This window comes from Monodelphis domestica, chromosome 6, assembly GCF_027887165.1.
Source record: "Monodelphis domestica isolate mMonDom1 chromosome 6, mMonDom1.pri, whole genome shotgun sequence".
NCBI lineage: Eukaryota > Metazoa > Chordata > Mammalia > Didelphimorphia > Didelphidae > Monodelphis > Monodelphis domestica.
The window spans coordinates 35,860,581-35,881,229 of NC_077232.1; the positions used below are offsets into that span (position 1 = coordinate 35,860,581).

The following is a 20,649-nucleotide window of genomic DNA, read 5'->3' on the forward strand; positions in this document are numbered from 1 at the left end:
TGATCACCATCATTTATTTATTCATATCCATATGTCTAGTGACCTGGATGCTTACTAGCTAAGGATTTCTCCCATGAAGATAGAGGGAAGAAAGATGTTTTTGCCATCAGGGAGTTAAAGCTGATGAGGAAGATAGCATAAAAAAACCTAAATACAAGCAAGATATTGTCAGTATAAATGGCGGCAGTCATTGGCTCAGAGATGAAAAATGATTCTCTAAGAGTCACATAGCTTTGAAATGTCAAAGATATGACTTGAATCCAGTTTGTTGGGGACTTCCAAGTCCTGTAGCCCTTACATCACATTATGGAGTGATAATCTTCAGCCATGATCATGGTTGATAGGGTTGAAATGTTTCCAATAATTATCCTTAGTAATAGTGAATATATATAAAACACACATACATAATTAAAGTTAATAAAGCTTTTTAATAATGATTTTCTTATTTTATCATCATACCTACCTTTCAAAATAGGTCCATTATCCTCCTTCCTTTAGTGATGAGGAAACTGAAGTAGATAGGTCCTGTATTCCTGAGAGAGGCTACATCTCAACCACTTAGATGGAAGAGTGTGGGATTAGAATTCAGGAAAATTTGGTTTCAGTCTACCTATTTCTTTCTCTGTAAAATGAGGGAGTTATCCAAGGTGATCTCTAAGGTCCTTTTCAGTTCTAATTGTCTATAAGACTCAGGGATTTGGTCTTCCTCTGAATCTCAGTTTTAGTGAGAGATGAAAGAACCTTCTCTAGTAGCTTTCCACACATCACTAACTTTGGGGCATCACTTTCCTCCTTTGTAAAATGAAAGTTGGGAAAAATCAACCAATAAACTTTCATTGAACAACTATTATATGTTAGGCACTGACATACAAAGAGAGGCAAAAGATAGTCCCCACCCTTAAAAAGCTTACAATCTAATGGGAGAAGACAGATGTAGACAAACAAATATTTACCAAATAGGCTACATATGGGATCAATAGGAAATGATGCACAAAAGGAAGCCAACAGAATTTTCTTGTATATGTGATTTTAGTTAGAATTTAAAAAGAAGTCAGGGTTCCCTTAATAACTGGACTTAGGTCTAGAAATAGCCACTAGATATATGATTTTATTGGTATAGAGAGTTTTGAGAATAATAATCTATCTCCCTTTCCCAATTCAGATTGTTTTTATCCTTTGTAATTAAAAGTTAAGCGAGTTGCCTAGAACATGGAAGTGACTTTTTCAGGACCAATATGTCATAGAGACAAGGCTTGAACCCAAGAGTTCTTGGCTTTGAAGCCAAGAACTATACCTACCAGTCTACTTCAAACCAATTAGAAATGTTCATTATTTTTATAAATTGGCATTCTTTTTCAAAGATCATATTATATATTGTAGATCCAGACCATCTCAGAAATGACTCATTAAAAGGATTGTGAATCATAGTTAGAACCAGTTATTAGCCTGACAGCTTCTGAAGGTATGAAATCAATAAAATGGGGATATCCTGAACCTCCCATTACTAGTGCCCTCTTTGTAACAATTCTACTTTATAATTATTTTGCATATTTTGTATGTTTGTCTAACATTATTTTCTCTGATAGAATATAAGCTCCTTGACAACAAGAAATCTTTATTTTGTCTTTTATTCCAGTGCCCAATATAGCACAATGCATGTTGAGTCATTAATTAACCCATCTCCCCTAACAAGCTGACTCAAGTGGAATGCCTAAAATGTCCCAGGTTCGTGTTTCATTCATCCCTTTTGAGTATGACTCTGATCTGGGTGGACGTTTAAAGAATGGCAGGATTATGAACTGAGCTAGTATTAACCATTTGTGACCCAACGTAAAAATAAAGTACCTGAAACCAAATTTTTATGTTAGAAAAGAGGGTGAGGAGTGGGGAGAAGACATTCCAGGAAAAGAAATTTTAATAAGTAGTTGAAAAAGAGGCTTAAGACACAAAGAAAGGGGAAAGAGGAAATGAACATTGCTTCCACCCATATCACCCTTGACACAATTTCACCTACAGTCCTCTCTGCACAGAACAATTTTTGTTTTCCAATTGGGTACAGCGCTGACTTTATTGATGTTAGAGGGTACAGGACTCAATGCTTTCTCCCCTCTATTAACATGGGGGGCATGACTGCCTTGGACTGAGCACATTAGTTCTAGAGAAGTACTAGGTCTAGGGACACCTAGGCTGCAGGGCACTAATTTTCTCTTGAAGATCCACAGCTTCTTTGTCTTATTCCTTGGTGGACATATAGGCTATGAGATCTACCAGACGGTTACTATAACCATATTCATTATCATACCAGGAAATGATTTTAACAAAATAGTCATTGAGGGCTATACCAGCCTCAGCATCAAAAATGGAAGAATTAGGGTCACCAATGAAATCAGTGGACACAACTTGTTCTTCTGTATAGCCCAGGATACCCTTCAGATATCCCTCTGATGCGTTTTTCATCACCCTCTTGATGTCTTCATATTTGGTAGGTTTCTCCAGGCGGCAGGTCAGATCTACAACTGACACATTGGGAACAGGAACTCGGAAGGCCATGCCAGTGAGTTTGCCATTAAGCTCAGGGAGGACTTTGCCCACAGCCTTAGCAGCACCTGTGGCAGCAGGAATGATGTTCTGGCCAGCTCCACGGCCGTCCCGCCACTTTTTGCCAGAAGGACCATCTACGGTCTTCTGGGTAGCAGTTATGGCATGGATCGTAGTCATGAGTCCTTCCACAATACCAAAGTTCTCATGGAGGACCTTGGCTATAGGGGCCAAACAGTTGGTAGTACAGGAAGCATTACTGACTACCGTATGTGAATTATTATAGGTCTCGTGGTTTACTCCCATCACGTACATAGGAGCATCATCTGAAGGGGCAGAAATGATGACTCGTTTGCAGCCCCCGTTCAAATGAGCCTTAGCTTTCTCCATGGTAGTAAAGGCACCCGTAGATTCTAAGACATAATCAGCACCAGCAGTTGACCATTTTATTTTGGCAGGATCCTTTTCCTGGTAAACAGCGATAGATCTTCCATTTACATTGAGTTTCTCATTTTCAGGTTTGACAGTGCCATTAAATTTGCCATGTGTGGAATCAAACTTGAGTAAGTAAGCCATACAGTTTACATCAAGGAAAGGATCATTAATTGCTACAATTTCCACTTTGTTTGTTGTAAATGCAACCCTGGCTACCAGGCGCCCGATACGGCCAAATCCGTTGATTCCAACCTTCACCATCCTGCTTTGGAAACACTTCTACTGGCAATGAGCTAGAGAAAGAAACAGAAAAAAAATGATGATTTATTTGTAAGTAATCTTTAAATATAAAAATGAGCCAAGTTTTAAAGCAGATTTAAATGAGCATGTTATTAGAGTAATAAAAATACAACATGTGAACTTATTAGATCTAGGAGGGACTTCAGATTTAGTCATAAAATGAGAAAAATCATAGAATGAGAATTAGAAAAGAACTTTGAGTTCATCTAATACAACTCTTCATTTTTTAATTGAGGAAAATGAGACCCATTTAAGCCACAGATGTAATAAGAGCTTGGATTAGAACCCGATCCTTTGGTTCCGTAGCCAGCAATCATTGTATTATGCAATACTATCTCTACAGTCCAAGATGATATCTTAATGAGAAGAAAGCCAAGGCCAACTTGGTAAAAATTGTTCCACAATATAATGTCAGAATTGAGATTAGAATTTGGGTCTCTTGAGCCCCAGACCAGGGCTCTTGTTCCTGTATTAGGTGGTCAACTATAGTAACTGGGTGCTTGGAAGTAATTAATTAGCTTACGCTTTGGATCTAATCCAATGAATCCTTCCCTAAAGCTTCATATATTGGTATGAATTTAGCCCCTGGTCCTCACAAGTTTGGTAGATCCCGTGTGAGTTCTCAGCTAACAACTTGTTGATATATGGTCTATCTGTTGTTTGAAAAACCATTCTCATCACCAACATGAATGGTAGAGTAGTGACCTTTTGTTTTCAGAGCTCATATATATGCTCAAGTCAAAATGGGGCACTGAAGAGAGTACCCACACAATGGAAGACCAGGTTTTTGAAACATGATAATATCACAAGAGTCTATGCTTATCTCTATGCAGAGGAAATGTTGAACCGTCATCAAACACAGATCTGAATTCTTGCTACTTCCTCTATTTCTCACCCCAAGTCATAATGTTGGATGCAGTCTGGTGATGTTAAGAATTGTCTGACTGTAACTCTAGTGGGAGAGGGTGGATTCTGGTCCTCTTCTCCTAAGCAAAATCATCTCATAGACAATCACCCATAGAGCTCTCCATCCCCTAAAGAGGAGGAGAATGAAAAGGAGAAAGGGAGGATAGGAGTCAAAATGCAAGAAGGAAAAAAGAGATGAATATAATTTTCCTTGCACAATCCACTTCTACCATGAATCAAATAAGATTTGAAGATGGGGAAGAGTGTGTTTGTGGGAATGCTGGTCCTGCATTTATTGGATTGATCTATGGAAGTATTGGATCTTCTTCTGTTTGTTCTCAATGAAGTGAACTAAGATCAATCAATGGGATGAATTTTCAGGGAGGCACATTCCAGTTCAATATAATAAAGACTTTCAAACAATTAGAGCTAGAGGTAGTTACGTAGTATAGTGGGAGAGGTTTGTGCCCTCAGTCAGGAAGACCTAAGTTCAAATGTGACCTCAGATCCTAAGTAGCTGTGTGACATTACCTCCGTTTGCCCCTGCACCCTCAAGAAGATGGTAATAATAGCACCTACCTCCCAATGCTGTTGAGATATTTACAAAGGACCTTCTATGGTGCCTGGCACATAATAAATGTGTAATATGTTTCCTTCCTTTCTTCTCTTTGTCCTTTACAAAGCAGAAGAAGCTACTCTGAAGAATTCTCACTTTTTTGAGGTCTTCAATCACAGGCAAAGGGGGTACTTTTGTGTAGTATTGAAAAGAGAGCTCCTCACCCCCAAAATGAATTTAGACTGGATAACCAAGGAAATTCCTTCCAACTATGAAATTCTGCTATTCTAAAGCTGTAGAAATTTCCTGACTAACGATAAGACTCAGAGCTTCTGTATTGTAAGACAAGAGGGGAAATGTACCTGAACCACTGGCATAAATGAGCCCCTAAATATATTAGAAGGGTTGGGTAGACTCCATGTGGGGTGAGAAGATCTTAATACATTACAAAATATTGATGAGGAAAATAGTATATGGAAGGAATTGAGAGGAGCCAGTTAAGTCATGTCAGACCAGGGAGGAACTCACCTCTCTCCAGAGAAGAAAATTTAGGTAATTTCCTATTTGACCTGATTATTCTTATTATCTAGTAATCTTAATTGTTTCCAGTCTAATAAAGGGCAGCGAGTGCTGTCAACAGGCATATAATGTGTTTAAATATCTGGAAGAAGAATGCTTTCAAAGGGAGCCCCAAAAAGAATGAGAATGAATTGTAGATCAGCTTATAGAGTCTGTTGACCCTTTCCATTCTCTCTGAAATCTGAGGGGGTTTCCTTAGATAAGAGATTAGCGATGGAAGGGACCATGGAGTCATCACCTAGGTGAGTGGTTCCCAAGGATTTTTGTTCTGTAAGCCCCCCAAAATTGTATTGGGAACTTCCACTGTAATTTAACATTTTCCATAATACTCTTCACAATTCAATTTATGACTCCTTTTGACTCTTTAGCAAAACTCTTTGGACTATTGTCAAGAATCTCATAGGGTTTTGCAAACCCCATGAATCAGTAAATATTTAATAAATCCCTGCTGTGTACCTGGACCTGCGCTAAGCTCTCGAATATACAGAAGAAGACAAAAGATAATCTCTTCCCTCCAGGAGCTTACGATCTAATGGAAGAGACAACATGTAGATAAATAAAGTATATAAAAAATAAGGTCTATGTAGGATAAAAGGCACTCATTATAATTAAGAGGGTTTCAGGAAGGCTTCCAGTAAAAGATGATGATATTTTTTTCCCCAGGGAGGGGATCAGGAATCTGAGTGAAGGAAAAGGTTCTTTCCAGGCATGGTGGACAATCAGAGAAAATGCCTGAGGGTAAGAGACAGCACTGTGTTTTTCACAGAACAGTTTCACTGGATCAAAAAAAGATATGTGTGTGTTAGTAAGGTTTAAGAAGATGGAAGACTAGGAGAGGAACAGGTAATAAGAGATTTTGTCAAACAGAAGCAGTTTGTATAGGATTCTGGAGGCAATTGGGAGCCACTGGAGTTTGCTGAGTAAGGGTGATGTGTGATTGGAACTGAACTTTAGAGAATCATTCTACTGCCTGAATGCAGGATGGTTTGGAGCAGGAGAAGACGGGAGGCAAAGAGGTCCAACAGCAGCTATTGCAATAGTCCAGCTATGAGGAAAAGGAGTCCTACACCAGTAGAGAATATACAAGAGAGGCTACAGAGGTGAATAACAGGTCTTGACAATAGCTTGGATGTGAGAAAGGAGAGAGAGTGAGGAGTCCAGAATGACTGAGGGAGTAGGAGAATGGTATTGTCCTCTACCTTCATAGAGAAGGTGGGAGAGAGGGGAGAAATTAAGGAGAAATATAATCATTAGAGAATTTGTAAAAAAAAAAAAAGTCTTTAAATGTAATTGGGGGAAATAAAACATTAGTGGAATGAATTATCTATTTCATGAAAAAATAAAAAAGAAAAATTATTGGTTTTGTTTTGGACATAATGAGTTTAAGAGATTGGGGGTAGCTAGGTGGCTGAGTAGATTGAGAGCCAGGCTTAGAGACAAGAGATCTTGCATTCAAATTGGAGCATAGATATTTCCTAGCTGTGTGACCTTGGGCAAGTCACCTATCTTCTATTACCTAACCTTTACTGCTCTTCTGTCTTGGAACCAATACACAGTATTGATTTTAAGATAGGAGGAAAGGGTATATATATATATATATATATATATATATATATATATATATATATATATATACATATTTCTTTTTCTTTTAGAACTTTATTAGAATGGATAGGCTACTCAGAGTAAAGACAAGGCAAGCCACTAAGATTCATGGGATTTTACAAATCATTATCAAGTGTTCTTTCTCTTTAATTGTTTAAAAGCAATACCATCATAGATAAAAGTCTCATGGACCCTTAGCACCCTTACACACACACACACACACACACACACACACACACACACACACAAATAAATAAATAAATAAATAAATAAATACACACACACACACACACACACACACACACACACACACACACACACACACACACATATATATATATATATATATATATATATATATATATATATATATATATATATAACATACAGGCAGTTGAGGAATGTACCACTAAAGGGAAACCACTGATCATTTCATTCAACTCCATTTTATAGTTGAAATAATTGGTTAAGTCATTAAGATGATAGGATAACAGATTTAAACAAGGGCTTATCCTGTCTTATCTAACTCCTCCAGTTAGGAAAAGGAATCCTGATAAGGCCAAGAGATTTTAAGGGGATGCTCTTTGGGGATGGAGAGGAAGTAAACCCTGGGATGGATGTCTTGGAAGTTTCTATCTTGCTTCCACCCCAGGAGGAATTGGTCAGGGCAAGAAAGCAAAAAGTTTTGGGGGCAATAAGAAGCTGGCATGACAAGGATTGCAGGGGGCAAAGGAATTTGCAATGGAAGAAGGTGTTGTTTTTGCTTTTAGGGGCAGGGTGTTTGGGACAAAGGAGGAAGGTGTTAACTCAGAGCCCCCCAAATTTTCTGTCCTAGGGCAGAATCCTGCCTTCGCTGACCTAGTTAGGGAGATTAGAAATGAAATAATAAGAGCCTACAGATGAAATCATGTCTTAGCCTCCCATTTTATCAGGACACCAGTTTGTCCATTTAGTTGGGGCTAGCATTTTAACAGCTCACCTTTTCCTACCTCCTCTTCTCAGTTGGTGAAGGAAGAACTAACAAGCAAGATCGCCTGCTAGCTTGAGGCACAAATAAATGCATTTTAAAGCTGCGGTTAAACCACTGTGACAAGTGTTATGTACAGAGAAGACACTGTCAGGGAATCCAGCTGGGGAAATCAAATGTTTTGTGTAGCCAACACTTAGTCACCCCTTTGCTATGGTTGATGGAAATGATTAATGGATCCTCCCTGCAAGCGTACTGTGCTTTGGAATCCTTGACTTTGCAGAAGGCGTAGAAATTGATATACTGGTAGTAGGCAGCGGGGAATCTTTATAGCAATTGTAAATAATGGGAAGAATGGAACAACTGTCCAGATTGGGCTGACCTTGATGGGCAAAAGCAATTTTACCCCCAAAAATATGGTGTATGGAACAGCAGACCAAACCTAGTGAGACCAAAAACATCAAGCCTATTTTTTTTTATCTCTGATTGAGCCCCTCTTTTTGGGGTTCTCCTCATGCCCCCTTCTCTTTGGAACTCAACATTCTTGGTTTCTAAACCTTGTTTCCATTTCTTTCCTTCTTTTGCCTCACAAGACTCTACCTTAGTTCAGGTGCTCATCACTTGCCCCTAACCTGTGACAATAGCTTCTTCATTGATCTTCTCATTCCAATCCATCCTTCCTAGAGCTTTCCAAGTGTTTTTCTTGAAGTACAAATTTGACAAGGTCACTCCTGTGTTCAATAAACTTCAGTGGCTCCCCATTGCCATCATGCTTAATATTATTCTCCCCTGGTTAGGTACTTGAAACTCTTCACAACCTATGTTCAACCCATCTTTCCACACATAGACATTCTTTACCAGTCAAGGACTTTCTTGCTATTTCTCAAACATGATTCTATATCTCACAGCAAAGGCTAATATCAATACCTGAGAGGCACTCCACCATATATTTGCCTCTTAGAAACCTTTGTTTCCTTCAAACTGATTTCTTGAAATATATGTTTATTTATTTTAATTCAATAAATATTTATGAAGTACCTACTGTGCTAGGCTCTGGGGGTACACAGATGGTAAATGAAAATAACCCTTAAACCAAAAGCAATTTGTACTCTGGTGGGAAATATAAAATGCAAATATAACTAAAAATTAAGAGCACAGTTAAGTGTCCCATTGGATAGAGTGTAGACCTGGCAGGAAGACTCATCTTCCTTAGTACAAATCCCACTTCAGACACTTACTACCTGGGTGATCCTGGGAAAGACACTTAATTCAATTTGCCTCAGTTTCCTCATCTGTAAAATGAGCTAGAGAAGGGAATGACAAACCACTCCAGTATTTCTGCCAAGAAAACCCCAAATGAGGTCATGAAGATTTGAACACAAATAAAAAACAACTGAACAACAACGACATAGTTTTAATATATAATTAAGGAAAAGAGTATGTTACAGACATTGACTTGCATCTTATGTTTTCGCATCTAATATGGTTCTTTCTACATTGTCCATAAATCCTCCATAGAGAAACTCCTGGAGAAGTTGGGAGCCTTCCTTTCCTTTGATTTTTGTTTCTTTGTTTGTTTGTGGAGACCATAACATAATAAAGAATTAAGTACAAAGATGATTTGAGGAAGACGGGAACCCCCACAGCCAGCTTGCATCAGGAAAGTCTTCATAGCAAGAGGCAATCTCACTCTATGCTGAGCCTTGACAGAATCTAAATATCCTTATGGAAAAACAAACTTTTGTAGGTGCAATTGCAAAAATTAGTTATTTGATGCTTTTTAGAGGAAAAAAATAGGTTGAAAACAATAGAGAAAAGAAAGCTCAGATGCTTTGTGGGGACTTCAAGGTCCTCCCAATTGATCATTTTTGTTTATACTAAGCTTGTACATCTGAGGGCTGTCCAGTGCCCAGCACAGTGCCTGGATTCTTACTGATTGTGTTCATCAGAGTCCTTTCTAGATTCTAATTGCTGTTAAATTGAGATGATGAGCAAACGCTCCCTAGAAAAGGAGAAGGGATGGAACTACTATGGAGTAGTGAAAAGAGTCTAAGGACGATTCTGGAGACTGGAATGGTGCATTTGGCTTCAAAAAGACAAGGTAAAACCCTGGGTCTGCAATCCTGGGTCTCTGTGACTTTTTTCCCTCAAGCTGGCCCCCTGAAACTGGAATGCCTTCCTTCCCTAGCTCATAGTTCATTCAAAACTTAGTTTAAAGACTCTTCCCTACCTGGAGACTTTCTAGATCTATTCTCTCCTTTACCCATTTCCTCCCGCCCTGACTGATGCTTCTACTTTATTCAAATTTATTTTTTCTATAATTTTGCATATTCTTGTATGTCCACATTTCCACTGATGGTACATAAGCTCAGTGGGGGAAAGAGTTTTGTTTCAGTAATGGTTTTACTTTTGTCTTCTTGTCCTCAGAGCCTAAAAGTGCTTTGCACATAGTAGGTATTTAGTACATTTGGTGCTTATTGGATCAATGACTTTTTGAGTACGTGTTCAGCATTTTGTCAGAAAGTGAGGATGGAGAAGATTTAAATGGAAGGTCAGCAGGAGGTTCTCTCTGCCTCCCCCTGTAGCAGATTTTTCACGTATTTATTAATTGATATTCTCAAAAAAAGTCTCTCATAAATTGATCTTATTTTGGATCTTAAACAGGCAATGATTTTAAGCAAAATGAACTTCATATTTTCTCCTTATACTGGGTGTATTTACCAAGCATCCCCAGTGCATAATATTAAGGCTTATAAACCCTCCCTTCCCTCTCCCCAAGGTCATTGGTCTCAGTTTTATAGAAATCAATTATGACATGAAAGGTCTTTTCTATATTAGTTGTCCAATGAATGAAGAGCTTACAGTCACCATAGTATCTGGGCAATTATCTACTTTCCTCCTCAGTCATTTTTCAGTCATGTTCGACTCTCCATGACCCATTTGGGTCCCCCAGTCATCACTTGGCTGAGTTTTCTGGCAGAGGTGCTGAAGTGGCTTGCCATTTATTTCTCTACATCATTTTACAGATGAGGAAACTGAGGCAAACAGGGTTAAATGACTTAGCCAGGGGAAACACAATGAGTAAGTGCCTGGGGCCATATTTGATCAGGAAGAAGAATCTTCCCAACTCTAGGCTGATCCCTAGACCCCACTCGCTTAGGACAAAAATCTTTGGAGGCAAAATTTCATTTCATATCATCTCTCCCTATGACACAACATTCAGATAGATTAGGGTTATAGGTGTGAGGAAAGCTCTTTTCTTTGCTGTCATCTACAAAGATTCATAAATCTCAGCAGACATAAACGGAAGTTGTATTAGACTAGACATTCCTGTCTCACTTTTCTCTGATGTCACCAAGATGGCATCCAGAGTACTGTCTTCAGTTCTCAGTGCCACATGTTAGAATAGGAATTCTATTTCTTTGCACAATATTGAGGGACAAGGGTATACCCAATGCTCTACACCCATGGTCTCCTACCTCTGCAAAGAATGGAGAGAGATCAGGTCCATATAATAAGAAGGTAATTGATAAACTAGTTGATAAATATATCTAGAATATGATGACTAGGAATTTCTGGAGCTATAATTTCATTGATAGAATTCCTATATGAGAAAACATTCTCCATCAATGCATATGAACAAATTTTCTTCAACCTAAAATTAGAGAAATATCACATGTTTTTCTTTATGGGAAAAGACATCAGAAACCACATTTTTTGTGTCTTTTCAGAAGGAAAAAAAATCTCTTTGTAATCTGCCTACAGAGTTTGTTTAAAGACTCTCAAGAGAGGAGGGATGGATCCTCTATATCCAGAGGCAGCCCATTCTATTTATGGAAAGCACTAATTGTTAGTAAGTTTCCCCTTTCATAAAGCTTAAATTTTCCTCTTTGCAGCTTATATCCATTCATTCATTCATTCATTCATTCATTCATTCATTCATTCCCCTAGGTTTTCCTTCCCTGTTGAATTAGGTCAAAGAAAGATAATTTCCTCTTATCATGTGAGAGTACTTCCAACACTTGTTCCATCTGAGAACTCTTTCCCCCTTAAGCTAACCATCCCCAATTTCTTCACAGGATCCTATGTAGTCTATGATCATTAGATGGTATTTAATCTCAAGATATAATCTGCTTCGTCACCACTGGATAACCTCTAGTTCATCAGCATCTTTCTTATAATTAATATCCAGAACTATAAGCAATACTTCAGATGTGCCCTCCCTTCACTAAAGTATAGTGTGATATTCCATTCCTTAGTCTTTGTTTTTGTCTCTCGATGCATCCTAAAATTTACGTGAGTTTTTTGATGGTCACATAAGAATAATATTGCCATATATTTTTATTGTGGTCCATTAAAAAAAGAAAAATCATTTTTTCTTTTTTTCTTGTAAAACTACTGCTTAGCTACATACTCCATCCATCTTTTACTTATGAAGGTGCTTTGACCCTTATTGAATTAAAACTTATTAGATGTTCTAGCTTGCCCAGAATCCTTTTGGATCCTGCCACATGTGATCCATTGTGTTAGCTGTCCTTTCCTAACATCTATAGAATTGATTATCATTCCATCTAAGTCACAGATTTAAAAAAATTGTAGATTTTTTAAAATGCAAAAGAACAAAAAATTCTTTAAATTAAGTCCCAGTTTGTTCAGCCTAGTTTCTTTTCTGGACCTAGAAAGCAAGCAATTGAACAATTTTTTTCTCTCATATTTTCTTTCCTTTTCCTGTTCTCTTTTCTTCAAACTTATCTTTATTTCTATTTTATAATAGCATCTATTCTGTTCTCTACTATGCACAAATTCTTATCTTTTTTACTGTAGGGTATCACAGGATGAAGGTCAAAGACTTCTCTGTCTCTGTGTCTGTCTCTCTGTCTGTATGTCTGTCTCTCTGTCTGTCCCTCCCCTATACTGTACTATATAAGCTTCTAGTTAAGTCCTCATTCGTAAATGAAACTCATCTTTTTCTCTTTTGTGGAATAATCTATTTCCTTCACTGATTCAGATGCCATTTTTAATAGACATTCTGATTAAGCCAAGGCTATGGAATAGATTGCAGAGCAGCGAGACAGCTAAGTGGCACAGTGGATACATCAGTGACATGGAGTCAGGAAAATCTGAGTATTGCAATCTGCCTCAGACAGGTATTATCTGTGTGATCCTGGGCAAGTCATTTAACTTTTGTTTGCCTTAATCTGCTGAAGAAGGAATTGGGAAACCACTCAAACATTTTTGTCAAGAAAAGTTCTTGGACAGTTTAATTCACCAAAGGGATGAAGAAGAGTCAGGGACAACAGAAAGGCTGAAAAATAACAAAATGAAATCCCTAATGGACTCTGATTTCCAGGGAACAGAAGGATCGTTAGGGTTAAAAGATGATTAAGAACAGTCAAGAGCCCGTCAACCGGACCCATCTATTCACCAGTTGTCCCAGAAACAATGGCAGATCACATTCACCATCTTTTTTTCCCCATTTTGCATATTACCTATCAAGTATTTTAAGGGAATTGAATCTCATACTCACCCTGAAGCAGTAAGCAACTCTACCAAAAGATTTGGTAGTTTGCAATCACTTTTTTTAGGTTGCCAGCTTGAACCTCATACAGCTCAATTATGACACAAATGCCTGGTCAAAGTTTGTTGTCCAATAAATGAAGAGGTGATAAAAACCATGGCAACAGAGAGAAGTAACACCCTCCCACCATCACCACTTCATAATCACTTTTAGTATAAAGTTCCTTTTTTTTTAACCCTTATCTTCCATCTTAGAGTCTTAGAATCAATACTAAATATTGGCTCTAAGGCAGAAGATGGGTAAGAGGTAGGCAATAGGGGTAAAGAGACTTGCCCAAGGTCATATAGTCAGAAAGTATCTGAGGCTAGATTTGAACACAGGACCTTCCTAGGGTTCTCTATCCATTGAGCTTCCTAGCTACCCTCTCAAACAAAGTTTCTTTGAAAAAAAAATTGACTTTAGAGAAATCATTAAAATTTGTAGCTAAAATAATGTGTTCTCCAAAGTGAGAGGGAAGTCTTTTCATTGCTGTAATCCATACTGAGGGGCATTTATCCATGTATCAGGGGCAGCCAAGTGGCATAGTGGATGAAAGTGATGGACTTTTAGTTAGGAATTGATATCTTTCTGAATTCAAATCTAGCCTCAGACTTTTACTAGCTGTGTGACCCTGAGCAAGTCACTTCACTCAGTTTGCCTCACTTTTCTCACCTGTAAAAAGAAACACATAAGGAAATGGCAAACCACTCCAATTTTTTTTTGCCAAGACAACCCCAAATGAAGTCACAAAAGTTGGACATGACTGAAAAAGACAAGAGAACATCCATAAAAAGTTATAAATTTTCAGTGAATCAGTCAATATGCATTTATCAAATACATTTGTTAAGGATTGTGCCAAGAACTGAGAATACAAATAAGGCAATAACATAGTTTCTTTCCTCAGGATTCTCATATTTGAATAGCAGAGACAACATGCAAATCACTCCTTTTATAGAGAGTATATTCACTATAAATTCAAAGTGCTGTCAGAGGGAAGGAAGGAAATGGACCAGGGCAATATCTTTTATAGATGATGCTGTTTGTTGAGTCTTGAAGGAATTGATTCTGAGATGGAAGGTAAAGGGTTAAAAAAAAGAATAAGGACAGAAATCTCCTTGTTTCAAAGACTCCTCTAAAATTGTTTTGTGGTAAAAATTTGTGACAAATAATTAAAATAAATAGGAAAAATATCAGTTCATTCAATTTAAGGAATAGCTGAATCTCACAGGTTTTTGCAATGTGTTCTTTGCTCATTGATCCACATCTCTGCAAAGAAAGGAGTCAGCTCTCCACCATAGTTTGGGAGGACATGGGCTGGCTGGGGAAAATTCAAAGGAGGGCTAACTAGGCATATCCCATAGCGAGAAGGCTCACTTTGTCCAACCTGTACCTGAGGGGGTGCGTGTGGGGGGAGGTTTTTCTTTACAACAAATCCAACAAATGGTTATTCAAGATTTAGTTAAAGAGCTTCATGGATGAAGTCGGGGAGAGGGAGGACTCACGACTTTTGGATATAGTCCATTTCACTTTTGCACATCTTTAATTTTAGGAAGTCTCACTTTACTTCAAATACAAGGCGATAGATACATTTATCTCCTTCCAATTTAACACCCATTGGTTCTAGTTGTATCCTCAAAGCGAAAAATGAACCTGTCTAAACCCTATTCTTCAAAGTATTTGGAGACCGATATAATCAAACAGACCTATTTCTCCCTTAAGCCATTCTCATACTGAATAAATTCAAGGCTCTTTACCATCCTAACTTAATCCATATAACGGTAATATGTTTGGAGTATTAGTGAAATAACGTGTAAAATGGCAGCCAGTACTGGAATAAAAATAAACATGAACACAATGTTTTTGATAAACCAAAATGATCAATACTTTTTTATTTCTGCACAAATCAATTATCTTGTGGTTTTAATTCTGAGGAATTTTGCGACATAATTTCAGTCTTCATATCAACTGTGACATGAAATCAACTCCTTATCAAGACTTTATCAGGCATTTCCATGTGTGAGAGATCCAATGTTAGGCAAAGGAAATCCAAATATAAGGGTGATGGACTCCCTATTCTCAATGAACTTACTTGATACCCAAAGCATGCAATTATATTTGGGGATTGTTATCTAGAAAAGAGAGCTTTGATCACCAGCTGGAAGTACTAAGGATACTCTCCCAATTTTTTAAACTTTCTCCATGTTCTATGATGTGACCAGATTTGTTAGGGCAGCTGTTAGCAAAGTGGATAGAGTGCTAAGCCTGGAATCAGGAAGACCAGACTTCAAATCTAGCCTCCAACATTTCCTAGCTCTGTGGTCCTGGGCAAGTCACTTTATCCTGTATGCCTCAGTTTCCTCATCTGTAAAATGAGCTAGAGAAGACAGTGACAAGCCAGTCCAGCATTTCTGTCAAGAAAACCCAAAATAGAATCAGGAGTTGGAAATGACTGAAAATGGTTGAACTACAACAAACCAGAGTAATTGAGAATAATTCTATGAATAAAATACTTTTTGTGTATTTAATTAAGTAGGAGAAGATATATTGGGTTTTTTTTTGGCGGGGAGGGGAACAAGTGGAAGGCATTATGGAAATAAAGATCATTCCAGTGGTTTACAAAACAGAATTAATGCTGTATCCTAATAAGCCTAACATGCTTCAGGAGGAGAATTTTCTTGAGAAACATCAGACTACAGGTTAAGATACCTTGGCATCAAACATGTAGGCTAAGATCCACAATTCTGCATCTCCTTTTTTTTAACCCTTACCTTCCATCTTGGAAGAGTGGTAAGGGCTTGACAATGGGGGTTAAGTGACTTGCCCAGGGTCACACAGCTAGGAAGTTTCTAAGGTCAGAATGGAACCCAGGACCTCCCATCTCCAGGCCTGGCTCTCAATCCACTGAGGCACCCAGCTGCCCCTTCTACATCTCCTTTTGAGAGACATGTAGCCTGGAAGGTTTCCATTTTTCCTTATAAATTCTTACCTTTCTCCTTTAAAGACAACATTCTTTTTTGACTTTTCCTGACTTCAGCTTAGATAGACTTAGTTTCTCTATTGATTTTAATTAAAGTGCTCCTAGATTCCCTAGCTGTGTCTAATTTAATTCATTAATGTATTTATTTTATCAAAAAGCTTAAATTTTCCATACTGTTGTTGTTATGTGCTTCAAAAGAATTATTAAAAATAAAACCAAAGGTTCCAGGTTGAAGGTAAATTACGATATTGTACCAGTTCCAAGTCCCTCTCACTGCAATAATCTATAACTACAACTTTCCCAAAAGAACGCTAAATACCACCAAAGAAAATGACTTGGGTATGTTAAATTTTTCCTATAGTCTATGAATGGCAAATGCCAAAAGATGCTTTCTTTTGGCACACAAGAATAAAATTGATTTCTACATCTGAAAACATCACTGAACTGTTTGAATCTGATTTTGCATCTTATGATATAATCTGAGAATTTTGTAATTTTTTTTTAGAAAATGTTTGTATCTAAACTCCAGCTAGTTGCTATGGTAATGGGAGAATGTAAATTTTGCTTCACATAATGCTCAGCTAAAGTATTCATGAGAGGCAGTGGGAGAAGCTTGGAACAACTTAGCAAAGCAGTTGATAAACCCTCTTCTGGTTGGGGAAAAAGAAAGATGGGATTTATAAAGGCTAGTGTTATTATATGACCACACTAGCTGTTTTACTTTTTGGCAGCTTGGTAGATGGAGATGCAAGAAAAATAATGAATTGGATGCCAGAAAGCAGACATTTTTATCTTTTTGAATAGCAGTGAGTTATTCATATATATATATATATATATATATAGTAGTCTCTCGGTGACCGAGAATGACTATTGTCTTTGTGCAGTTTCATCTACAGTGTACCCTCATGTGGCTTTGGAGTCCAAAGGCTGAGGCGCACAGTCTGTGGCACACGGGGCCTGGGACGCCAGTTGTTATGGGAGGTGCGGTTGTGGCCTGGTGTCGGCGTTCACGCGCAGCGGCAAGACGTCGACGTCGCTCATCTTCAAAGGGGGTGGCGGCCTGGTTAATGTGGGTTCGCCAGCTGCTTCTGTCAGAGGCAGCGAGTTCTAGTGGCTTTGGTGTCCTACCAGCCCACTTCAAGTTGGACTTTAGCTGATCCTGGAATCTTTTCCTTGGTCGGCCTTGTTTCCTGAGTCCAGCTGACAGTTCACCATAGAATACCTGTCTTGGTATTCACTGTGGGTCCATGCGGATGACGTGTCCAGACCATCGTAGCTGGGTTTGGAGGACCAGGACTTCGATGCTGGTGGAGTTGGCTCTGTTGAGGACTTCCTGATTAGTGATTCGCTCCTGCCATCGGATCCTCATGATTGACCGGAGGGAGCATTGGTGGAATTGCTCCAGCTGCTTCATGTGCTTCCGGTACAGTGTCCGTGTCTCACAACCGTACAGGAGCGAGCTGAGGACCACTGCGTTGTACACCTTGAGCTTCGTCGCAGTGCTTACACCGCTGTGTTGGAGGACTTTGGAGCGCAGCCGCCCGAGTGCCTGGCTGGCCTTTTGGATCCTGGCATTGATCTTGTGGTCTAGGGACCCATCGTTGGCGATGGTGCTGCCCAGGTACTTGAAAGTGTTGACGTTGGAAAGCTGCGAGCGGTCGATTGTAATGCACGGCTGGTTCGTTGGCCTCCCTGGTGCAGGTTGGAACAGCACCTCTGTTGTGCTGAGGCTGATAGTCAGGCCAAACAGTTTTGTTGCGGTGGAGAACCTGTCCACAATGGTTTGGAGATGATTTTCTTGGTGGGCCATGAGAGCACAGTCATCTGCAAAGAGAGCTTCCAGGATGAGCCTCTCTGTTGTCTTTGTTTTTGCAGTCAGGCGGCGAAGATCGAATAGTGAGCCATCCAGTCGGTATTTGATGTAGACGCCCAGGTATAGATCCATCACAGCATGTCGTAATACTTGGGTGAAGTATAGGTTGAATAGTACCGGAGCGAGGACACAGCCTTGTTTCATGCCATTGGAGATGTTGAAGCCATTGGAAGTCTCTCCACCAGATAGGACTTCCCCTGTCATGTCGACATGAAAGAGCTGGATCAGTTTGATGAATTTTGCTGGGTAACCGAGCTTGCTGAGGATCACCCACAATGCATCCCTGTTCATGTGTCGAACGCCTTTGTCAGGTCTATGAAGACAATGTAGAGACTCAGGTTCTGCTCAAGGCATTTTTCCTGCAATTGCCTCACTGTGAAGACCATGTTGATGGTGCTGCGATCTGGTTGGAAGCCACATTGTTATTCAGGCAGGTTTTGCTCTGAAACAGATGACAGGAGTCTGTTGAGTATAACATGGGCGAGGACCTTTCCAGCAGTGGAGAGTAGTGAGATGACTCTGTAGTTGTCACAGGCTGCTCGTGAGCCTTTGTTCTTGTATAGGGCTACGATGGAGGCATCTCTGAGTTCTGGGGGCATGTCTTCCTCTTCCCATATGCTGGTCAGCACAATGTGGAATGCCTGGAGCGCCTTTCCATTCAAGGCCTTGTACACCTCGGTTGGGATCCAGTCTTTACTGGGTGCCTTGCCTGCACTCTTTTGTTTAATGGCTATTTGGACTTCCACTATTGAAGGAGGGACGTCAAGTTGTTCAATGGAGCAGTTTTGGGGGATCTGGTCAAGGGCGCTTTGGTCGACTGAAGAGGGTCGGTTGCGAAGCTGAATGAAGTGTTCTTTCCACCTGTTGCTGATGCCTTTTTTATCTTTTATGAGAGTGTCACCATCAGAGGATAGCAAGGGAGTGGTGGTGGGTTTTGATGGCCCATAGACAGTCTTGAGGGCACTGAAAAATTGTCTATAGTTTTGCATATAAGCAAACCGCTGGATTTCTTCTGCCTTTTTTCCCCACCATTTGTCTTGTATCTTCCAATCTCATGCTGCGCCGTGGCTTGGAGAGACTTGAATCTGTCCTTTTTAGGAGCAGAGTTTGGGTTATTTTGCCACTCCAAAAAGGCTTTGTTCTTCTTGCTCAATAGGTCTTCAATAGCAGTGTTGTTCTCGTCGAACCAGTCCTGGTGGTTGTGTTGTTTTGGGCCTAGGACTGCCTTTGATATTTCCTTCACTGTGTCTCTGAACTGGTTCCATTTCTCGGTTGAGCTTCCAGTGAGTGGTCCCTTGGAAGAGAGCTTGTTGTCCAGGCAGGACTGGAATGTTTGCAAATAAGATGGATCTCTAAGATGACTCACGTTGTAAAATGCGTGAACTGTCTGGGTGCATTTTGGATGGCGAGGCACAATGTGCATTTGAAGAGTCGCTCTAACCAATCGGTGGTCTGTCCAGCATTCAGCTCCTCTCATGGCTCTGGTGATCTTTACATCCTGGATGTCTCGCCGGACTACAATGATGTAGTCAATGAGATGCCACTGTTTTGATCTTGGGTGCATCCACGTTGTTTTATATTTGTTCGCCATTCTGAACACAGTATTCGTGATGGTGAGTTCGAACTCTGAGCATTTGCTGAGTAGCAGTAGGCCGTTGTTGTTCATTTTGCCCACGCCGTGTTTGCCGAGCACTCCTTTCTATCTTTCATGGTCCTGGCCAACGCGGGCATTGAAGTGTCCCAGTAGTATCAACTTGTCATTTGTGTGCACTGAGTGCAGGATGGCACTCAGGTCAGAGTAGAACTGCTCGATGGTCTCCTCTGTGCTGGTCAGTGTTGGGGCATATGTGCTGATGATTGTGGCATACTGGTCTTTGCTGAGAGGCAAACGGATCTTCATGAGCCTCTCGCTGATGCCCACAGGCAAGTCTGGCAGCTGTTTGAGCAAACTGGTCTTGATAGCCAGGCCAACACCGTGGATTCTGTCTTCATTTGAGGCTCTACCTTTCCAGAAGAAGGTGTATCCAGTGGTGGGTTGGCTGAGTGATCCCTCTTCTGGTAAGCGTATTTCACTTAAGGCTGCGATGTCGATGTTATATCGCGCCAGTTCTTTACCGATTAGAGCTGTTCTTCTCTCAGGTCTTGGGGTATTCTCTCTATCATGTAATGTCCTGATGTTCCATGCTCCTAGTAGGAGTTTCTTTGTATTTTGTTTTCTTTGATTTCGACCACTTAAAGGGGATGACCCGCCAGTCGCGGTGTGCTGACTGGGTGTTTGTAGGGCACGCAATGTTTGGGACACCTTTTCTAGTCCCCTCCCTAGATTAGGGTGAGCAGTGCTGTCCTAGAGAGGGCT

At 39.7% G+C, this 20,649-nt stretch overlaps 1 protein-coding gene across 2 annotated transcripts; it reads right to left on the reverse strand.

Moving 5' to 3' along the window:
• Positions 1-2,049: 2,049 nt before the first annotated feature.
• On the reverse strand, positions 2,050-13,481 carry LOC100010451 (glyceraldehyde-3-phosphate dehydrogenase-like). Of its 2 annotated transcripts, none has more exons than XM_056801934.1 (2): positions 13,414-13,481; positions 2,050-3,266 (listed from the first exon to the last, which is right to left on the reverse strand). In XM_056801934.1, the coding sequence occupies exon 2, from the start codon at positions 3,232-3,234 to the stop codon at positions 2,233-2,235; it is 1,002 nt and encodes a 333-aa protein (XP_056657912.1). In that variant the 5' UTR covers positions 3,235-3,266; positions 13,414-13,481; the 3' UTR covers positions 2,050-2,232. The 2 variants fall into 2 exon arrangements, with proteins under 2 accessions (XP_056657912.1, XP_056657913.1); XM_056801935.1 differs by lacking the exon at positions 13,414-13,481 and adding an exon at positions 4,169-4,293.
• Between the last annotated feature and the right edge of the window lie 7,168 nt (positions 13,482-20,649).

What these genes read in the sequence shown, in the direction of transcription:
- LOC100010451 (XM_056801934.1), bottom strand. Translation starts at nt 3,234, where the DNA reads ATGGTGAAGGTTGGAATCAACGGATTTGGCCGTATCGGGCGCCTGGTA.